Below are 14,442 nucleotides of genomic sequence, written 5' to 3' on the forward strand. Positions count from 1 at the left end.
TAGACCAGGCTAGCCTCGAACTCAGAAATCCTCCTGCCTCTGCCTCCCAAGTGCTGGGATTAAAGGTGTGCACCACCATCGCCCATTATAAATGTTTTTCCTTGCCACTGATAATCCTGATCTTTTTGCCTATGGAGCTGAAATTCAAGTAGGATATTCTATTTTGTAAAAATAAAACATTTACTTATTTGACACCAGGTTTTTTGTTTTTGTTTTTTTTTAATATATCCATTTTATTTTAAGTGTATGGGTGTTTTGCCTGCAAGTGTGTCTTTGTATAACAGACAGAGGCCAGAAGACTGAGTCAGATCCCCTGGAGTTGGAGTTAAGGATGATTCTGAGCCATCTTGTGGGTGCTGGGAATTGAACTCTGGCCAAACTGCCTCTCCAGCCCAAATGGATGTCTTTGTATTTTGTAAAAATAATTTTGAGCTGGGTGGGTCTGGTGCACATGCCCCCTTTCTCCGCACCTAAGGAGTTCAGTTGTCTTGCTTCTGCTCTAGCTACACGGACATGGACTTTGGTGGTGGGGGTGGCTCTGCCACCTGAGTTAGGGATGTCTAAACACCTGCTCTGCAGGGCCCTGTGAGGGATCTTTTGAGTTTGGAATATTTGTCCATACATTTTTCACTTCCTCCTTTTAGTGATAATGCTCAGAGAAATATGTAATAAGTAGAATCTAGTTGTGACTGGTCTGTGTTAGACAGACCTCGTCCCAAGCCCCCTTGTCAGTGACCATAGGACCTGATCAGTCCATGACAGGTTGGCCTGTGGCTGGCAGGCATCTCTGGGATCTGTGCCAACAGGAAACTCCTGTCTCAGCTGTGCGGACAGTTGGGCCTCTCTCTGGAGCTTCCCCACACAGTGACACTGTCTCTGATCTTTGCAGTCTATCCTGATGGCAGAGTCTGCATCTCCATCCTGCATGCTCCAGGTGATGATCCCATGGGTTATGAGAGCAGTGCCGAGCGGTGGAGCCCAGTGCAGAGTGTGGAGAAGATCCTGCTTTCTGTCGTGAGCATGCTGGCAGGTGAGCCTGGGTCTTCTGTTTCCTGTTGTTGTACCAGGTCTGTACTTTCCCGAGTGTGAGCAGATGTCCAGGCTTATAGACTATGTAAGACATGCCAATATATCCTTAGGTTGTTGGCTACCTTGGCTAGTCTCTCATCTTTGACATTTTGATTTATTGGGCCCCACTGTGTGTCACAGTGCAGGGGTATAATGCTCAGTGCAACAGATAATCCAGTGTGAGGTGCCTTCAAGAGCTTATAAACCTAATTATAGTAATTGGCCAGTGTGATAAACCTGACCTGCAGAAGCACTGTTCTTGGCTACCTTGGGACACTAAGATTGACAAGGGAGAAGGAAGCATTTGAGGCTGAGGATCAACTGACCAGGGGCAGGAACCCTGGTACTGAGCCTCGTGGGCAGTCTGGGGGCTGCATTGGGTGCCACTCCTCAGTAGTGCCTTGGTATGGAGCTGGTGGGTGCTGGCATTGGGATAGGAGCAAAGCATTGATGCTCAGTCTGGTGTTCGGACACTTGGACACTCCTGGGTGAGTGTAGAGGGGCTGAAGGATACAGGCCTCAGAGCCCTCCGCTGATGTGTGAGGACTTGCATGGCTGCAGTGTCTGGGGAGGCACGCAAAGAGCAGGGTTCAGACAAGAGAAGTTTGGGGTGTGTCGGGGGAAAGGGGTTCCTGTCCCCTAAGGGGCTGCCCCAGGTTGCTGGTGGGGAGGGGCTGCCCCAGCCTCCCTTCCTCAGGCAGAAGTCCACTTTCCTACCCATAATGACCCTTGAGAGATCTGTGGTGTCTTGAGATGAAATGGGCCAGGCTGCTCACCCTGATACTCACAGCTCCTTTGTTCTCAGAGCCCAACGATGAGAGTGGAGCAAACGTAGATGCTTCCAAGATGTGGCGGGATGACCGGGAGCAGTTCTACAAGATCGCCAAGCAGATTGTACAGAAGTCTCTGGGGCTCTGAGGCTACCCCCTGTGCACACTGAGCAGTCCAGCACTGTGCTCAAGAACATGTGGCGACAGTGCTGCCATGCCAACATCAACACAGGCAGCTGCAGAGCCACAGCCCCTGTTGTTTCTTCCTTTCCACCCAAGCCAGGCAGCTCCCTAGATCATGACTGGGATAATGACAGCTGCTGCGCTGCTAAAGACTCCTCCTGCCGTGTCCTGCGCGCACCTCAGGGAGGGCCCAGGCTGTCCTCACTACCTCTCTCAGCCATGGGGTCCTCACCTCTGCTCCTTCCTGCAGTGCTGAGGGCCTGTCCTGTTGTCTGCCAGGGATTGGATACTAATGCTGCTCCCTCTGAGGACATGAGGCCTTGGAAAAGCAGTGCAGGCCTGTTGTCCCTGCCTCTCAGTTCCCAGGTGTCCCAGGGAGCATTCTGAGCTTCTTTTGACACTTTGCACTTAGAAGCCTAGGTTGCCTTTGTCATGGTGACAGAAGCTTGCTATATGAGTCACAGATGTCACCGTAGCCCCTTCCAGGGGATGCTTTGTAAATGGGTTCATGAGAAGAGGGGACATGGGTCAGCAAGACTGCTGCTTTTTCTGGTTGCATCCATGTCTGAGTTAGTGGTGCACACTCGACTGACAGGCAGGACTGCCAGAGCTTTAGTGTGGGTCTCCTGGGGGCCCTGCATACACACTGCACCAGGGTTAGCTCTTGGATTAGATTGTTGTTCGCTGTCAGGGTTGGAGGGAATCTGCCACTGGGTGCTCAGCCGAGGAGCTCCTTCTGAACTGGATGGGCTGGGGAGCTGCTGTGGTGCAGGCCAGGGTGGAGGGGGTCTGACAGCAGGACCTGCTGAGCCACAGGGCCCGAGCCGACCCCACAAGCAATAACAGATGTGGAGTGCGGTGGACGCTTGGCCTTTTCTAAACAGGTTACATTTAAACACGAGTTTCTATTTTTAAGATACAGCTTATCAGGGGGTGTGTGGCAGATGTCACTGCGCATTGTCTGCTTCTGTCCCATGCCCACATGTCAGTGGCCAGCACTGTGCATGTTTCATGGTGTTCATAGTTCCCAGCCCTGGGGCTCCAGGGGGCACCTGTGGGGACCTTGTGCTTTCCTTCTCTCAGGAGAGCCCAGTCTATTTGAAATGCAACAGAGTCTGGTGTTGGGAGGTGCAGGAAGGGGGTTGTACCAAAATAGTATTGCAGGCCACTGAGATGAAGGCCTCTCTGTAAGGAAGTGGTCTGTGTGGGGTGATGTCCACGCACAGAGTGGTCACAGGGCATGTCGCTGTCCTCAGGCCTCCCTGGCAAGTGTGGGAGGAAGAGAGGCAGTCTCTTTGCAAAACAAAGTATTTTTATTCATTTGTATTTATTAAATGAAAAAAAATTCTCTGTTGTCCCTCTCCTGAGATGGACTTTAATTGCTGTTAAATAAAATTGTGTACCTGTCCTCACAGTGTTGTGTGGTGCTCGCTTGGAATCTTAGGGAACCCGGAGTGAGCCGAGGTTGCCTTCCGGGGCTGGTTGGAGGTGGCCAGTGCTCTCTTGCTCCTATGTTCTTTCCCGGTTTCTGTGCTCCCTCCAAGACTGGAAGTCCTTCCCTCGGGCCAGTGGCAGGATTCAGAAGTCTGCCTTGGATGTGAGGCATTTGTGTGTTTGCTAACAGCCTCCTGTGTGGAACGGTTTTGTGACTTGTGAGCAGGGTGGTCCAAGGTGGTCAGCAGCAGGCATCTGATGATGCTTTGCTTCAGGATCACAGAGCTTATTCTCCTCATATCATCACCACAGGCTCTCACTGTAGCCCGGACTGGCCTGGGACTCACTGTGTAGACCAGGCTGGATTTGAACTAGATCTGCCTGCCTCTGCCTCCTGAATACTGGTGTCAAAGGCGTGTGTCACCACACAGCATCAGAGCTTATTCCTGAAACACTGCCTCAAAGCTGCAGGCACTGTTGAACCTGCCTTAAGATCAAGGTCTTTGATGAACCCTGGTTCTCCAGGAGACCCTGCTGTTGAGGTTCCTGTTGAGGTGCTGTTGTGGGTAGAGGCTTGTACCCTTTCTAACTGGGGCAGCTCCCAACCTCTGGTGGAGCCCAGGTTCAGTCCCAGCTGCCACTGCCATTCCTCACCCAGGTGGTTGGGGTGTCCCTAGTCCCTTACCCACCGCTACACCCCCACAACTGCCAGTGAATTCAGTTATTTCTACTCAATTCTCAGGCAAAGGCACTACCAGTAACCATGCATTATTCCGATTGATGTCTGTGGAGGGGTGAGCGCTTATTAGAACGTGTCGCAAGTAACAGTCCACTCACACGCACTGCATGGCTGGCCTATGGATACTCACACCCTCGAATCAGAGGCCTTGAAGGCTGCCTAGAAGGGCTGAGACAGTACTGTTCTGGAAACCCTGTCCTGTAGGGACAATGGGGTAGGGGGACGGGGGTAACATGAATTCGCATGGTTGGTATGAAGCAGTCTGGTGGCCTGGACTACTCCTTAGAAGATCAGCCCTTCGTGGTAGCAGGGTGGCAGCCCCTGTCTGATGCTGTGGTATTAGGTTTGGTTCTGGCTGAGTGGTGTAGAGCCACAGGTACCTGTGGACCGTGATCCACACTGGGGAGGGTTCACACAGTGTGGGCCTCCTTACAGAGGCAGGAACCTAGGCAGCCGTCCACCCAGACCTTTGCCGCCACTGTTGTCTTATGCCTGCTATCCGGTGGTGTCAGGAGGGGCCGGCATATGTTAAGAGGAAGGAAACCCTGCATGTTCACCCCATTTGACAGAAGCCACAGCCCCTGGCTCTATATTGAACACCAAGGAAGTGTGTCCCCCTTCAAAGGCCATGTCCTACTTCTTTGCTCATTTCCCATGTGCTTGACACTTAACACTGCTACCCAGGGATGATCCTACTTAGGGCTGCTGTTACCCAGCCCAGCTCCTACCCTGAGAGGCTGCTTCTGTGTTATTCTATCCACATTGCATGATCTTCCCTTGTTCCCCCACACAGTGCAGCCCCCACTGCTCCTACTAGGCTCTGGACCCCAGCCTCAGTACCTTCTGTCACCAGCTGCTCTAGGCAAAGGCTGGCATCCTATGTGTCTGTGATAGAGGCCACTATCTAGCTTCTGCTACCTCCCTTCTGTTTCTGGGAGTCCAAGGCTGCTAGCTCCCTTCTAGCAGCTTGGGGAAAGGCACTCTAGAGAGTCTGATGCTTGATTCTGGGACCTTTCTCTTCCTGCCAGGCCCTGTCTTCCCAGCTAGCTCTGTCACTGGGTAGAAAGGGGCCTGCTCACCTGTTCCCCCTCGTTCCTGTTTTTTCATCTGGGTGGTCATGATGCCTTCTGTTGTGGACCATCAGGATTCCCGCCTGTGAATTGTAGGGATAGCAGCTTGTGGGTGGTAGTGGTTGTTGATCATTCCCAGGGAAATGAGGACCACAAGGGTAAAGAACCAGTTATGTGACTTCCCAGTGTCATGTGACCTTCGTGGATGGGTGTGGCAGGTGGGTCACAGATTCAAGCCTGCCGTGGCATCCTTTGTCCTGGAACAGGAGGGCCCTGCGGGTCTGCTGTGGGCACCCACCCCTATCCTTCCATAGCTCACAAAAGTGAATGCCTCTAGCCGGGAGCTTTGTGCAGCAACCCGATAGAGACCAAGCAATGGTTGATAGGTCTGGCTGGAGAAGGGGTGTCCAGAATGGCGAGGGCACAGTCCTCATCTCTGCTCAGGCTACAGTCTGTGTAGTTCCCTCCTTCCCTCCCCAGGGCTCCATGACAGTAGGAGGTAGAGAAGCCATCATCACCACCTGAGGGCCAGGGTGCTTGGAAGGGAGCATCCTTGTTAGAGGGCAGGAGGGATAATGGCAGCAACCAGACAGGTGGGGTGATGGGCCAGCTGTGTCTGACTGCTGGCATGCCTGTTAAGCTGGCACACTCCAAGCGAAGACTGGTACAGACGTGGTATTGGGTGTCCCTAGCTTCTGCTGCTGTTTGCCCTGGGTCCAGGCAAGGCAGGTTATAGATGGGGCATGCCCGAAGCTGGAGACCCCACTGAGGTGCTAAGTAAGGACAATGGTTTGGGGCCTGTGTCCTGTGGTGGGATGCCACAGATTTGGCAACTTTCAGACAGTCCCACAACCACTTGCTCAGGTGGGAGAACACATGGAATCTGCTTATAGTCACGAGGGCTTCAGGGAAGAGAAAAACACCTTGTGATCTGTCTCTGATGGGCACACGCCAAGGGGTGGCCTCTTGTTGGGGGTCCCCTGCTTTTCAGTGGCTGTCCCATGCCGCTCTGCTGGTCCAGTTTTAGATGGTTGGGGTAGCCTCTGGTACTTGGCCTGGTTCTCTAGCTCTAGTGGATGGCTGAGGCTAGCTCAGTAGCCTCTCTGGGTTTTTGAAGGTTGTGCCATCCAGTACTCGGGGCCATTCACTGCTTGGTCATCTGGGAAGGGACTAGCAGCTGGCTTTTTCTAAAGAAAAAGCTGTTCCTGCTTTGTCTGCCGTCTCCTCTGATCAAGAACCATCTCCTGGCTCAGGACCTTCTGGGCCCATTCTGGGCCTGAGTCTGCCACTGTCTTATTCTCCAAACACCGAGTGGCAGTGGGACTGGGGACATTTCCTGGGTTGTAAGAGGATGTCATGGCATTCCATCCCCAGGCCACCTGAAGCTTGTTGGAAACAGTCAACAGCAAGGTTCCTCCCATGGTCTCAGGGGTGGGGCCCATGGAGCTTCTATCCTGGAATGACCTGGACAACTCACAATGGGCACAGCCCAGCTTTGCTTAGGTGTAGAACAGCATTCTCTGCGGCTCCAGGACTCCTGTCTTGCTCAGGGCTGGTGGAGAAGCTGGGTCGTGGTAGCTCCTTTCAAGTTGTGCGTGTGCCTGTGCCTTTAGCTTTCTGGCAGAGGACCTGACACGAGCTGGCTCAGGTGGAGGCAGAGACATGCAGGACCATCCTTTGGTAGGGCACCTTTGAAATCCTGGATCGCCCTAGCGAGTTGGAACCACATGAAAAGCTGCGGCTCTGACAGAGCCGACTCGGGGTTCTCATGGCTTCTCCCTCTTGGACTGGTTCCCAGCTGCTAGAACAGCTGGCAGAAATACGGCTGCCGCACGATCCCGGATGCCCCACTGGCTCTTCCTGCTCCAGGCTACCTCTCCTCACGGAGCATCAGCGTGGGTCCTCTGAATACCCAAGTATGGTGTGCGAGAGCATGTGTGAGCGAGCTCTGCGTATGTATACTGGAGCTGTAGGGATGCTGTAGAATGTCCCAGGAAAGCCTGTTTCGTGCAGCTTGCTCTGTCTCCTGCGTCTTCTTTATAGGCCTGGCGTTACCCAACTGCATTTCTTGACTGCTGTGGAGGTGGAACCAGAGAAGCAGCGGGGTCATCCTCACCCTCAGTCTGGCCCCCAAGGGGAGATGGCAGGCAGATGGTTGGCCAGAACCTGCTGGTGCTCTCACAGGGGTAGCCTCATTTTACCCTGTTCCGCTTGGCACATGCAGAGCCCACTGTGGGAACATGTGGCCCCTTCTTCCCACAAGGGATGCCCCCAGGGCCTGGTGGGGTGCCTGTCCTCTCTGGGTCTTGGATCTAGGCCCCCAGTGCCTATAGACTGGGATTTCGAGGCTCTGCCTTTGCAGCTGTAGTTGTTCTTCCCCGACCCCTGCCCACTGTGTGGCCCCTCTGTGACAGTCTGTGTAAGTGGGCTTTTGCTAAGATCTTCTGCACCTAAAACAGCAGTGCTTGACAACTGAAGGTGACTGGTGAGGTCTGGTTAAGGAGGAGACTGGAATTCCAGTCAAGTCAGGAGTCTAAAGTCAGCTTGGCCTGTTCTTTTCTTAACGTTCCTGCCCCCTCCAGAGCCGCACCCCTCCCCCGTCCCGCCCCGTCCCCCAATCCAGTCCCCAATTCTGTATGAATCTCAACTAACCTCATCCCAAGACTGCCCTGCCCCATGCTGGGTGGTGTCTGTTGCCACAGGGAAAGGTGGGTCCTGCTGATTTCTGGGCAGGGGCCAGGTGCAGCCAAGTCACCAAGCAGGCCTCATCTGTGCTAGCCCAGGGTCGCCTGTTCTATTGCTTCAGTGACAGCCAGAGGTGGGAGTTACCTGAGTCTCAGGTGCTTTGGGGACAATGAGGCCTTGAGGGGTCTGGGAACTCCTATGATGTGGCTCTCCCCCACCCCCCATCCCTTTCCATGCTAGCTGGATTTTCACACTTGCAATGGTCACTCTGGAGGATTAAATAGGTTGGTCTCCCTCAACTGCAGATTTCCATTCATTTTTTCCTGGTCATCTAGCCATCTCTCCTGTCCTTTCCTACACCTGATCCTGAATCCCCCGTTCCCCTTCTGATCCCCTCTCCCTCACTGTTCTCTTCCTCCATCTGCCTCTTAGGACAATTTTATTCCCCCTTCTAAGTGAGAGTCAAGCTTCCTTGCTTGGGTGAGTCTGAACCACCAACCAAACAACATACACAGGCTGGCCCTAGGCCTCCCTGCACATATGTGCAGCTTGACCGTCACATGGGTCCCGAACAACTGGAAGGGAGGCTATTCCAAAAGCTGTGGCCTGTCTGTGGGATACATTCTTCTAGCTGGACCACCTTGTGTGGCCTCAGTGGGAGAGGAAGCACCTAGCCTCGCAGAGACTTGAAGTGTCAGGGTCGGGGGGAAGGAAGATACCCAGAGGGGCCCACCCTCTCAGAAGAGAAGGGGATGGGGATAGGGGAAGGAGTATGAGAGAGGGTGACTGTGAGTGGGCAGTGAGTGGGATGTAAAGTGAATAAGTTAAAAAAAAATAAATTAAAAAAATAAGTTTGGCTCCCATAGACTTGCATGTTTTAATGCTTAGCCCACAGGGAGTGGCACTATTAGGAGGTGTGGCCTTGTTAGAGGAAGTGTGTCACTATGTGCAGGCTTTGAGGTCTCCTATGCCTAATCTCTGCCCAGTGTGGAATCAGAGCCTCCTAGCTGCCTACAGGATACCGTCTACTCCTGGCTACCTTTGGATTAAGATGTAGAACTCTTCACTTTTTCTCCAGCACCGTGTCTGCTTGGATGCTGCCATGCTTCCCACCTTTGATGATCATGGACTGAACCTCAGAACCTGTAAGCCAGCCCCAATTAAATGTCCTTATAAACATTGCCTTGGTCATGGTGTCCCTTCACAACAATGAAACCCCAAGACAGACTCATTCCACACATTAGAATACTTAATATTATTGCATGCCCACACAGCAGCCCAAACACACATGCACGCTCATGTACGTGTGGTCACACCTTCCCGTGTAGCACGTGTATTCCACATGTTCACATTCATTGTCTGTAACGTGATAGACACCCCAAGCCCTCATGTAGACCACAATACATACACAGATAACCACATGTTCGCACACTTCATACCCACATGTATAAATACACTGGCACACAGCTGTATACAACCGGTACACACTGGCACACACTGGCACACACCGGCACACACTAGCACACGGACGCATGAGCAGGCCTGGCTCCACAGCAGTGTATATCTGGCACTGGGCCTGCAGAATGACTTCCACTGCTCTACGCCTGGCTCAGAGAACCTGGTGTGGATGCTCGCCAGTCCCTGCAGAGGGCCCAGTTGCCCTGGGTTTCATTTCCTCTTCTCTGAAACTCTTGCTCTTTCTGCTGGCGGTTGATGCTGAGGAAAACCTGGCTACCTCTGGAGAACCTTAGTGTGCCAGCCTGCTGTCCCTAGAGAATTATGAAGAGGATCAACAAAAGTCGTCAGCCATGAAAATGGCCTCAGATTGTTTTAAGCACAAATCTAATGCTGCTCTGACATGAGGCCCCTGCTACCTTGTCCTGCTCTTCAGGGGTCTGAATGCCTGCCCAGTCTTCTTCAGGCAGGGGCCCAGAGACCCATTGGAAACTATACTGAGACCTGACCCCTCCACTCCTGGCCACAGTGACTTCTGATTTCCTACAGGGACCTATAGTGACTCCCAAGAAGGCTCATCTCCCTATTTAGTCAAGTCTAAAAAGTCAAGGCTTTTCTCTGACCCTGACTGTGATGGTTTAAATATGCTTGTCTTGGGGAGTAGCACTATTAGGAGGTGTGGCCTTGTTGGAGTAGGTGTGTCACTGTGGGTGTAAGTGTGGATTTTAAGACCCTCATAGCCGGGCGATGGTGGCACACGCCTTTAATCCCAGCACTTGGGAGGCAGAAGCAGGCAGATTTCTGAGTTTGAGGCCAGCCTGGTCTACAAAGTGAGTTCTAGGACAGCCAGGGCTACACAGAGAAACCCTGTCTCAACAAACAAACAAACAAACAAACAAACAAACAAACACCCTCGTAGTTGCCTGGAAGCTCCTCAGTTCTCTGCAGTTTGACTATGACAGAGGTGGCATCCCTGTGCTAATCATGGGCTGGAGTTGAGAAAGGCCACTTGTTAGCATCAGAAGCGAGCTTCCTAATCCAGTGATGAAGTCACCCGGAGGTGACAAGGACCTGCATATCTGTTGCCATGGCAACTGCCATACATCCCAGCACCCACCTTTACCTGTGCTCCATTATGTCACAGCCCGAATAAAAGGCAGCCCCTGCTGAACTTTGCTCTCTTTTCCTCTTCATCCTGTCTCCCCCTTTGCCCTTCTCCCCCACAGTCAGCCTCTCCCGTGGAACTGCGCTGGTCTGGTGTGATCTATCTGCATGAGTCTCGATTCTAACACAATACTGTTGGTGCTTCCCAAGCCCTGTAGCTGGGGTTTCCATCCTGACTGATCCTCAGGCCCCAGCTGGGGTTTGCTCAGATGGAGTCACCTAGATCCATCCTAAGGGGCCACCTTCACCTCTTCCATAGCCATTCTTAGCTGGTGCCTGTGGGAGTCTCCGTGCTGGCTCAGCCAGGGACCTCATGTCTGTTTGCTCCTCATGTGTGTCCAAGGCAGCTTCTCCCCACCACTTACCATGTACATTAATGGGTTGAGTGCAAACAGCCCTAACCTGAGTCCTGGGGCCCTATCTCTGAGCAGCTGAGGCTTCCCTGTACAGGGACTTCAACTGCCCGGCTCTGGTCTGTGACTCTAAGTGTAGAGCCCCACTCACCTTCCCTGCCTAAAGGCCAGCTGTGGGAGGCTCCCTGAGCAGGGAACCTGAGTCTCTGTGATGTCCTCTTGTGTTCTTGTAGCTGTGACAGTCTTCACCTATCTTTGGTTGCCTGCAGACACAAGCCTGTGTGTATCCAGATGTTGACTTCCAGGACTGCTATAACCCAGGAGTGACCGACATTTGGGTTTTTCACGGATCCCCTTATGAAACCAACATATTCCATGTTTTATAATGTGAAAACAGAGTAGAATTCAGACCCTGGCCTCTGCACATACGACCTTGCAGAACTTTCTTGGGGACCACTGAGCTGATGTTTCTCCCTCAGCCTGTCAGGGGGGAAGCACTCTTCCTGCCTGCACCCTTGTGATGGCGAGATGGAGCTGTAAGAAGGAGATGTGCAAACAGATTCTGCTCCATCTGACTTTGGGTCTTCATCTTCATAGACAGCTGTGGTACCCAGACCAGATAGCTGTGTTCTCTTCTCTGGACCTCTGCTATGGCTGCCATGCCTAGGTTTGGAGCCTTTGTATATAGAGACTTACCACTCAGTCTGGATGTGGAGAAAAGGAGCATGCAGGCCTGATCAGAAGCTGAGGATGTCTATTGGATGTGCACTGCTTGTGGGACACCGGGAGCCACAGTCCCTTAGAGCATGGATTTTCTGTGAACACTGTCTACTGTTGTACGTAAGGGGAGAGAGAAGTCCCAAGAGAGGAGGGCTGACTTGGCAACAGGAACATCCAGAGGAGGGTCTACCTGCCTTAGCCAGGTACCCTGACAGCAATATGTAGGCCAAATGAATAGAGTATCCTGGTGGGGGACACCAGGCTAGATAACACAGAGGAGTCTGGATCTTTGCAGAGGAGCAGGGGGCTTGTGGCCTAGGGAGGAGTTACCTCTGGAAGGACAGAGTTTCAAGGGTAGGGGCTGGCATCTTGCCAGCCAGATTTCCAGTTTTACCTTCTGGAAAGTTCATTGTACTGTTATGGGGAGAAAGTGTTATGCCTTAGGTCCACAGGAAACCCAGATGAGCCCAAGAATTGCAAAGTCCGCGGCAACTCGCAAAAGAGTCTTTTATTTATAAGTTCGAACTCGGTTTGCCTGCCTCACACTCACTGCGTGAATGCTGGCAAGGAACCCTGAGTCCAGAAAACATTGGGTTTATATACAGTATAGGAATAGTGTGAATATTCTCAGAAAAGGGGAGTAGAGGGTGGAATAGTACTGAATTGGGAGGGGGGTTAATGGGTGGCCTGTTCAAGGACTAATTTTATGGCCAGTTGTCACTGTCTGTGACCTGACCTCTGTTTACCTTTTACTTTTTCCGAACAGAAATGGTCTTCTTAAACTTGTTATTTCTCTAAGGTCTCAAGGATTACTGGAACAGAGCATGTGGGGAGATTAAGAAGGAGCTACCACGGGGCCCAACCTGAGTGAGCAACACGGGACAGCGGGCTTGTGAGAGATGAGTCTCTCCTGCTCGGTCCCTACAGCAAGCACACAACCTCCAGCCCCTGAGCCGCCCTTCCCCAAGCCTCTCCCAGAAGGGTTGGCAGCTGGTCGATCAGATAGCGTTTCGCTTACCCAGCAGCTCCATGTTCGTGGGCTAGCTTCAAGTATTTTCATGTACCCTCGAGACAATGATTAAAAAGTAATTAACCTAAATTTAGCCTGATTGTCATAAATAAATTAGCCGCATGAATCACCTGTGATCTGCCAGCCTACACATGTCTGGCTACCAGGTGAGTGTCCCTCAGGGGAGCCACGGGGTCCCTGCGCTACACATCAGGGGGCAGTGTCATCCTCATGGGCTCGCACGGTCTGGTTCAGCTGCACATGATATGGGAGGTCACTCTGTCAGCCAGCTGCGGCCAGCTGTGCTCGGTGTCCGAAGTCGTGGTCAGCACACGGGAAGCTGTGAGCCAGACAGGGAGCAGAGCCCTGATGGTTCGTCCCTGTGACCAGCTGTCTCTTCTGCCAACCCTTATGGCTGCAAACATAGTGTGTGGGTGCTATCTGTCAGACCACAGCAGTCACCTGGGGGCTTGTCTGAGGCCACGGTGTTCCAGTCAGCTACCTGCAGGTGGTGTTTGGACCTGAGAGAGGTGGGTGGCTCTTGGTGGGACAGAGATTTTCAGGTCCTGTCCAGTCCCCCACCAGCCCTGCTCCCATCCAGAGGCCCATGACTCCACTATAGATTAGTTGTGCTGTCTCTTCCTTGGTTGCCAGCCCCAGCTGCCTCTTTAGGTGTGAATGACATTTGGGACTCTGTTTTGATGTCCCTTGCTTGGGCTTAATCTTTCTCATGGTTTGTTCCAGGGCACCTGCTGTGGCTTTGCTGAGCCTTTAATTCCTCATGCTGGTAGTCTGGTACACCTTCAGATCTGCGGTACCCATACTATCTATAGATAGCTCCTGAGCATGTGTCCCCATGTTCCACTGAGTCTTGCTGACCCTCAGCCCAACAGGGGCTCTCACCTGGATTGTAGTAGTGGTCACTAAGTCACTCATTCAAATAGTGCAGACATCAGTTTGTGATTGTACTAGCTGGTTTTGTGTCGACTTGACACAAGCTATAGTCAACAGAGAGGAAGGAGCCTTCCTTGAGGAAATGCTCCCCTGAGATCCAGCCGTAAGACATTTTCTCAATTAGTGATTGATAGGGGTGGACCCAGCCCATGATGGGTGGGACCATCCCTGGGCAGGTGGTTCTGGGTTCTATAAGGATGCAGGCTGAGCAAGCCATGAGGAGCAAGCCTGTAAGCAGCACCCTTCCATGGCCTCTGCCTCAGCTCCTGCCTCCAGGTTCCTGCCCTGACTTCCTTGGGTGATGTACAGCAATGTGGAAGTGTAAGCTGAATAAACCCTTTCCTCCCAACTTGCTTTTTGGTCCTGGTGGGTTTTGTTGCAGCAATAGAAACCCTGACTAAGACAGTGATCATTTTGAAAAAATCAGAAAGAATCAAGATTAGGGCCTGGGGAGATAGTCCTATGTGCCTTTTGTATAAGCTTGAGGACCTGAGTTTAAGTCCTTGGTAACCCTGTATAAAGCTGGCTGTGGCTATACATGCCTCTGACGCCAGCACTGTGTGGGAAAGAGGATTGCTAGGGCTGGCTGCCCACCAACCAACCTTGCTCCAGTCTCACCAAGAGCCTCTAACCCAAGGGAATAAAGTGAAGTCTGACAGATAGACCAGGACACCCAATGGTGCCTCCTCTAACTTCTGCATAAGAGTATATGGACCTACACACACGTGACACCACACGCATATAACATGCAAATAACACATACACAAATAACAAAAGGAAGAAAAGATCCAGATTCAAGTGTTCTGGTCATTCATTGGTCTTCCAGAACCTTCTCATG

The 14,442-nt window shown here is 52.3% G+C and overlaps 1 protein-coding gene across 1 annotated transcript in view; it reads left to right on the plus strand.

Moving 5' to 3' along the window:
• Ube2g2 (ubiquitin conjugating enzyme E2 G2) overlaps positions 1–3,436 on the plus strand; it is a 23,858-nt gene extending 20,422 nt beyond the window's left edge. Inside the window, exons 5-6 of the mRNA XM_021174042.2 lie at positions 890–1,030; positions 1,874–3,436. Of these exons, the coding sequence (XP_021029701.1) occupies positions 890–1,030; positions 1,874–1,986 (254 nt within the window). The 3' untranslated portion in view covers positions 1,987–3,436. The remainder of the gene's footprint in view (positions 1–889; positions 1,031–1,873) is intronic.
• Positions 3,437–14,442: the final 11,006 nt, after the last annotated feature.

The sequence above is a fragment of the Mus caroli genome, chromosome 10 (genome assembly GCF_900094665.2).
Source record: "Mus caroli chromosome 10, CAROLI_EIJ_v1.1, whole genome shotgun sequence".
NCBI classification, from domain to species: domain Eukaryota; kingdom Metazoa; phylum Chordata; class Mammalia; order Rodentia; family Muridae; genus Mus; species Mus caroli.